We start from the raw sequence: 7,809 nt of genomic DNA, 5'->3' as shown, positions 1-7,809 counted from the left end.
ACTCATGAACACAGACACCTGCACCCCTCATTCACGGACACCCCAAAATTCCCACACTGACTCATGAACACAGACACCTGCACCCCTCATTCACTGACACCCCAAAATTCCCACACTGACTCATGAACACAGACACCTGCACAACTGATTCACTAACACCCCAAAATTACCTTACTAATCCATCAACACAGAAACCTGCACCCCACATTCACTGACACCCCAAAATTCCCACACTGATTCATGAATCCAGACACCTGCACCTCTCACTCACTGAAATCCTCACACTGTTCCTCCAGCACAGACAAATCACACCCAACCTCACTGACACCCAACCCCCATCCCCCCCGCACCACCACAGATTGACATTCACATGTACAATAGAGGAAACTCTTTATTTTCGGATTCCTCATCCATCACCAGGACACATCTAGTGATTATAAGATACAACACCCCAATGATACATTCTATTAGGATCTATGAGGAAAGTCACCCAATAGAATTCGATGGCTGATCCCTTCTATGGGGACACATTATATTGGGGTACATTCCAGGTCTATTCATCAGACATTATTACAGTCACATCATTATATTGGGGATAAATACCATTTTTTTGGTCACTAGTAAATCTCGGTATCCAGTACCCCTCTATCTGTACTCCCCATACTGGGTCCCCTCGGCAGCCACGCCCCTAATATGACATCACAGCTCGAAAACAGACAATAAGTCGTGTTACTCTCTGCACTCTGTCTCAGGTCCGGAACGCTATACAATTCTTCACCGTCCCATCTCACCATACACAGCGCTCATGTAGTGGGAGGAGCCACATTAAATAATGCCCCACCCCCTCTGTAGGTGACATAAGAGCTGTAGACACACCCACTTATACCTTCCTTTCTTGTTGCTCCATCAAGACCCTCCATAGGCCCCCACTCTCTGTGATCTTCTCCCAACATACAGTGTTCAGGCCTGAGCAGCCAATCAGCAGGATTCCATATGGTCACATGATGGAGGGGTGACATCATCAATCCTGAGATAACCCGACATGGGTTAGGACTCGGACAGAGGAACGGAGTGATGGCGGAGCGATGAGAGTGGATAGAAGTGGGTCGGGGGACGATTACTACCTTGAATTAGCCAATGACAGGAACTCTTTAAAGTCATTTGGGCCCCAAAACAACCTGATACTTATAGGGTCCTTACATAATGGGACATACTTGGGGCCCCCAGGTAGTGCTGAGACAAGGCAAAAAATCAAACATGTGCTCCCCATGATCTGTGAGCTACCTGAGCACCATAGGGTGCAGGCCCTGCCCTTTTCTGTGCTCCGCCTCCTGCTGAACCACCCAAGGTGACCATCTCCTAACCAAACCTTTTGCTTTGCCCCACCCCCAGACCGTACAATATATGTGGGGACCCCCAATGTTATATTACCCAGATACCTGGCAATGGGACCAATTTGTTGGCCCCAGACAATCTCACATAATTTGGGGCCCCCAACCATGTGAAAGATTTGGCCCCTGGCTTCCCTCAGATTCTTCCAGAAAGAGAAAGTGACAGATTAACCCCATGCTCTCCTCTCTCCCATCTGATTGGGGGCAGCAGTGCAGAGTGTGAGAGCCTGAGCAACCAATCAGAGGGGGGAGTGCAGGCAGCACTGTGATGTCTATTACTGATCAGCATGTTCCCCGCTCTCACCCTCTTCATCTTCCCATCTATTCTACATATTAGCAGCCTGATGTATGACGGCTCTCTGTAGAATATCGTCTTCTCTGGTGGGGAAGATGAGGAGGGTGAGAGCGGAGAACACGCTGCACAGCAACATCCATCTCAGTGCTGCTTCCACTGACACCGACACCCACACTGCTCCAATTCTAGGAAGGAGATGTTCTATTACAGTCCATGCCAAGACAAAGACTTGATTTCTAGTTGTGGATGGTGTGGGGAAGGAGGAGAACCCCGGCTGGCTTTTCCTACTATAGGGGGCTCTGGGACAAGGAGTGAGGGCCAATCTGTACCAGGGACACAGACATAGAAAGATCTGACAGGGGCCCCAAACCTTCCCCTTCTTTACTCCACTAAACATAGGATTCTTATTTCACTCTGTGTTTCTGTTGAAGAGTTCCCCTCATTTCCTGTCTAGGAAAATGTCACCGGGACAGGAAGTGAGGAGAAATCTCTCTAACGGAGCCCCAGATAGGAAACACCTGACCGGGGATCTAATCCTGACCCACTCGGCCTACAAACTAAGTCTTCAGTCCCATTGGATCCCACTTTGTAATCTGGAAACGTCACTTGAAGTCACTCGATTCCAAAGTGGGATGTCAGTGCGACTTCAGGTGCGACTTGCAGGACATCTGTGTGACTTTATATACAAGTCTATGCAAGTCGCAGCTGAACTTGGAAAAAGTACAGCAGGAAGAACTTTCATAATCGGTGCGACTCGGATGGAGGGGGATTTGTACCGGTATGACCGCTTCCATTGTGGACAATAGAGTGCGACTTGTCATGTGATGAGAAACTATCAACTCACATGACGAGTCGCACCGCTGTGACCGGGGACTAAGAAACACAGTCTGGGCTCTCTGGTACATCAGATTATTTCTTTCAGTAGTAAATCTGTAGAAGACGTCTTCATATATTTCCTCTCAGATTGTTACATTTATTTCCATCTCTTTGTAGTATAAATTGTATGAAGGAGGGGGAGGGGCAGAGAGGAGGGGGAGGGGCAGAGAGGACAGGTGACCCCATCCTATCCCATCACATTGACCGCATCCCACCCTCTATGTCTGATCATGGTGCCACCCCATACAGAGGAAACACATGGGGGGAGGACAATAGAGTAAGAGGTAAGAGGAGGGGAGGGGCAGAGGGGAGAGGTGACCACATCCTATCCCATCCCAGTGACCATCCCAGTGACCGCATCCCACCCTCTATGTCTGATCATGGTGCCACCCCACACAGAGGGACCGCATGGGGGGAGGACAATAGAGTAAGAGGTAAGAGGAGGGGAGGGGCAGAGGGGAGAGGTGACCACATCCTATCCCATCCCAGTGACCATCCCAGTGACCACACCCCACCCTCTATGTCTGATCATGGTGCCACCCCATACAGAGGGACCACATGGGAGGAGGGGCAAGAGGAGATGATTTATATAAAATTTATATTGTGTAAGATTATTATGGGATGGATGGATAGATCGATCACATCATCATCATCACTGACCATTAGGACGAATGTTATTGTGACTCCAGTAATTGGACAGAAATTCCACCCAATCACAGAGATTGAAAGCCCCGCCCACCTCTATATACTATTGGATGAATAAGAAATGAATTCCAATTCTACGTCTGACATCACCAGAGTGTGGGCGGAGTTCTCACATCTCCCCCCTCCCCCCACATATCTTTATACAACCTCCCCCTACATGTACCCCACCATGGAGGGGCTCAGTGAAGGTGGTGGTGAAGGTGTGGAGGTGTCGGATCGGGTCACACAGATCATAGAAGGAGATCCGCCCGGCCTCATAATCCAGATATATCCTGACCCTGTTACTGGAGGGATTGGTGGGTAATGGGATCCGATGTCTGTCATGTATCACCGAATACTCATGATCATCATCATCCCTGTCCAAACCCCAGGACTTGTTATTCCTTCCAATCAATGACTCCACTCCTCCTCTCCTGTCTATACTGGGGTAACACATCCCGACTACCCAGCTCTCTGACCCCCCGACATCCACATCCCAGTAATGTCTCCCTGAGGAGAAGCTCTGACTGCTCATCACCTGAGGATTATACTGGAATCTCTTTGGTGTTTCTAGATGATTCTGGTCTATATCTGTCCCGGACACAGTTTTCCCGCCATCTGATATCTCTAGATAATTACTAGCTGTGTTTCCATCCAGTAATATGTCTGCAGCCCCCTGTATATAGAAGGATACATTTACCTCTCTTATTATATCAGATAAACCTGTGTGTAAGACCCCCACCACATCCAGCCCCCCTCCATCATGGAGGAGTTCCTCATGTCTCTCTCTGTCCTCATCATCTCCATCCTCAGTATCACACAAGTCACCAGTGTCTGATTCCTGTAGGACAGTCAGTGGATCCGTCATGTTACACATCTCCTCAATGTCACGCATCTTCCTGGACAGCTCCTCCTTCTTTATTTCCAGATCCCGGATGAAGATGGAGACCCGCTCTGTCCTCCCGGAGATGTCCCTCAGGACTCTCTTCTCCAGGTCTTCCAGACGTCTCCTGAGGTCTATAAACAGGGCAATGACTCTCTCGGTGTCACCAGCTTCTTCTTCTTCTACTTTCCTCCTGTGTTCCTGCAGACTCTGGACTCTTTCCTCCATCTCCTCTCTCTTTGTCAGAAGTTTCTGCAGAACATTCCTCAGTGTCTCCTTCTTCTTCTCAGAATCCCCATCCAGTGACACCATCTTATGTCCTGTGTGTTCTCCAATCATACAACAAGAAATACAGATACAGGTCTCATCCTCAGTGCAGTAATACTCCAGGATCTTCTTATGGACGGAGCATTTCCTGCTCTCCATGGACAAGGTGGGGTCACATAAGATGTGTTCTGGGGACTTTTTGTGGACTTTCAGGTGTTTATCACACAGAGAAACCTCACAGTGTAGACAGGATCTAACAGCAGGTACAGGAGAGTCCACACAGTGAGTACAGAAGACCCCGGAGTCCTCCTGACCTGGCTGAGCAGACAGGAAATTCTCTGCTATGTTACATAGTTTCATGTTCTTCTGCAGTGGAGGACGACCCGGAAACTTCTCTCTGCATTCAGGACAGGAATATCCTCCAGACCCCTCCTGTGTATCCAGCACACGACCAATACAGACCCGGCAGAAGTTGTGTCCACATTTCAGGGTCACAGGATCGGTATAAATGTTCAGACAGACGGAACATTCCAGCTCAGCTCTCAGAGCAGAAGACGCCATCGCTGACAGCAGAAGAGAATGAAACTGAAAGTCTCTGACAATGGAGAGGAATGCAGTGGGGGAGGGGTGACACCCTCCTACACAGGGTGAGGCTGGGCTGGGTGAGTATTATAGGACACAGAGATCAGAGTACAGAAGGAGGAGTTTGTTTGTTTCTGCCGTAGTAAGAATTATTATTATTATTATTATACAGTATTTATAAAGCGCCAATAGTTGGCTCAGCGCTGTACATTACAGAGGGGGACAGAACATGTGACAGAACAATACCAATACAATGTGATACATGAGGGGATCGAGGGCCCTGATCCTTGGAGCTTACAATCTAGGATAATCACACCTCCCAACATTAGAAGACAGAGAACGAGGGAAAGACGGATGTGAGGGAGAAGGAGGAGGACTAAGTGCATTGAGATGGGAAGTGGAGGTGACCAGGCCAGGACTAGCCATAGGGCACACCGGGCATTTGCGCAGTAAGCTGGGGCCACTGGTCAGCATGCAGAGTGGCAGCGGGGTGCCGAGTGCTGGAAGTGATCTCTGCCCTCCTGCACCCAGCAGAAGAAACCACACTCTACTGTCACTCAGGGCCAACGGGGGAAGGGGAGCTCCGGCCTTCTGCTCTTCAGTGTGACATCTAAATTAGTGGCAGTTTTTATTATCCCCTTTATGTTACATTAGTGGCAGTGTTTATTACCCCTTTATGTTACATTAGTGGCAGTGTTTATTACCCCTTTATGTTACATTAGTGGCAGTGTTTATTACCCCTTTATGTTACATTAGTGGCAGTGTTTATTATCCCCTTTATGTTGCATTAGTGGCAGTGTTTATTATCCCCTTTATGTTACATTAGTGGCAGTGTTTATTATCCCCTTTATGTTACATTAGTGGCAGTGTTTATTACCCCTTTATGTTACATTAGTGGCAGTGTTTATTACCCCCTTTATGTTACATTAGTGGCAGTGTTTATTATCCCCTTTATGTTACATTAGTGGCAGTGTTTATTACCCCTTTATGTTACATTAGTGGCAGTGTTTATTACCCCTTTATGTTACATTAGTGGCAGTGTTTATTATCCCCTTTATGTTGCATTAGTGGCAGTGTTTATTATCCCCTTTATGTTACATTAGTGGCAGTGTTTATTACCCCTTTATGTTACATTAGTGGCAGTGTTTATTACCCCTTTATGTTACATTAGTATCAGTGTTTATTATCCCCTTTATGTTACATTAGTGGCAGTGTTTATTATCCCCTTTATCCTGCATTAGTGGCAGTGTTTATTATCCCCTTTATATTACATTAGTGGCAGTGTTTATTACCCCCTTTATGCTGCATTAGTGGCAGTGTTTATTATCCTCTTTATGTTACATTAGTGGCAGTGTTTATTATCCCCTTTATCCTGCATTAGTGGCAGTGTTTATTATCCCCTTTATGTTACATTAGTGGCAGTGTTTATTATCCCCTTTATCCTGCATTAGTGGCAGTGTTTATTATCCCCTTTATGTTACATTAGTGGCAGTGTTTATTATCCCCTTTATGTTACATTAGTGGCAGTGTTTATTATCCCCTTTATGTTACATTAGTGGCAGTGTTTATTATCCCCTTTATGTTACATTAGTGGCAGTGTTTATTATCCCCTTTATGTTACATTAGTGGCAGTAACGGTCGGGGTCTAATGCTACGTGTGGTTAGGGGTGCCAGGGAGTCTAAGGCAGCTGACAGCGAGTCGTTATACGCAGTAGTGGCCAGGTCAGGGCATGACAGTGGAAGGATACTGTCGTACAGACGGTCAGCTGCAGAGTGGAGAGGGGCCGGGTTCAGGTTGCGGAGGTTATGGCTGGTGATGGTTTGATGTTTGGGGGGATAGGTGTAAGAGGACGGGGAGACGGAGAAGGTAATGAGGTTGTGGTCAGAGAGAGGAAAAGGTGTGTTAGTGAGGTTGTGGAGGGTGCGGAGATGGGAGAAAATGAGGTCTAGGGTGTTCCCGTCGATGTGGGTGGAGGACTGTGTGCACTGTGTGAGTGCGAAAGAAGAGGTTAAGTGGAGGAGTTGGGATGTAGCCGGGTTGTTGACATTGAGGGGGATATTGAAGTCTCCAAGGATGATGGTGGGTAGCTCAGAGGAGAGGAAGAAGGGCAGCCAAGCGGAAAAGTCATCAAGGAAGCAGGATACGGGTCCAGGGGGCCGATAAATCACTGCAATCCTCATGGGGGCGGGGGAGAAGAGTCAGATGCAGTGGGCCTCGAAGGAGGAGAAGGATAGAGAGGGGGGGTTTGGGTGGACCTGGAAGTTGCTCAGCGGTGACAGGAGCATGCTGACCCCACCACCTCTGCGACCGCTTGGTCTGGGTGAATGGGACCAGACGAGACCTCCATAGGAGAGTGTTGCAGGGGACGTGGAGTCAGTGGCTTGGATCCAGGTTTCAGTGACCGCTAGGAGGTTGAGGGAGCGGGAGATAAAGAGAACATGGATGGCGGTGAGCTTGTTGCACACTGAACAGGCATTCAGGAGTGGGGGGTGGGTGCGGAGAGGAGGGGGACAGGTATAAGGTTGAGGGGGTTGCGGCGGTTTGTGTGAGTAGGAGGGTGCCAAGTGGGTGAGTGAGGTGGTGAGGGGCCAGGTTTTGGGGAGATATCCCGGCATTGAGGAGGAGAAGGAGGGTGAGAAAGGTGGCATGAGAGTGGGATGTGCAGGACCGTGTGGGTCTGTTAGTGGTGGCTGTAGCAAACTTGATCATCAGAGTTGGACGCGGAGTTCCCCTTCTCCTTTTTCTTTTCTTTTTATTTGAGGTATTCCTCGATCATTCACTCCCTACCCCCTCCGTTCCTGAGTGACAGATGGTGGGGGGTCAACACAGG

General features: G+C 48.4%; 1 protein-coding gene across 1 annotated transcript; it reads right to left on the bottom strand.

Moving 5' to 3' along the window:
- Window positions 1-373: 373 nt before the first annotated feature.
- On the bottom strand, window positions 374-4,985 carry LOC149451863 (E3 ubiquitin/ISG15 ligase TRIM25-like). Its single transcript, XM_089690046.1, has one exon. The coding sequence runs from the start codon at window positions 4,955-4,957 to the stop codon at window positions 3,377-3,379; it is 1,581 nt and encodes a 526-aa protein (XP_089546172.1). The 5' UTR covers window positions 4,958-4,985; the 3' UTR covers window positions 374-3,376.
- Between the last annotated feature and the right edge of the window lie 2,824 nt (window positions 4,986-7,809).

Source organism: Staurois parvus, unplaced genomic scaffold (assembly GCF_062004578.1).
Source record: "Staurois parvus isolate SC_StPar_1 unplaced genomic scaffold, SC_StPar_1.0 ptg000512l, whole genome shotgun sequence".
NCBI classification, from domain to species: Eukaryota; Metazoa; Chordata; class Amphibia; order Anura; family Ranidae; genus Staurois; species Staurois parvus.
This window is presented reverse-complemented; position numbering and strand designations above follow the sequence as displayed.

Coding starts and splice junctions, on each gene's coding strand:
- LOC149451863 (XM_089690046.1), bottom strand. CDS start 4,957: ATGGCGTCTTCTGCTCTGAGAGCTGAGCTGGAATGTTCCGTCTGTCTG.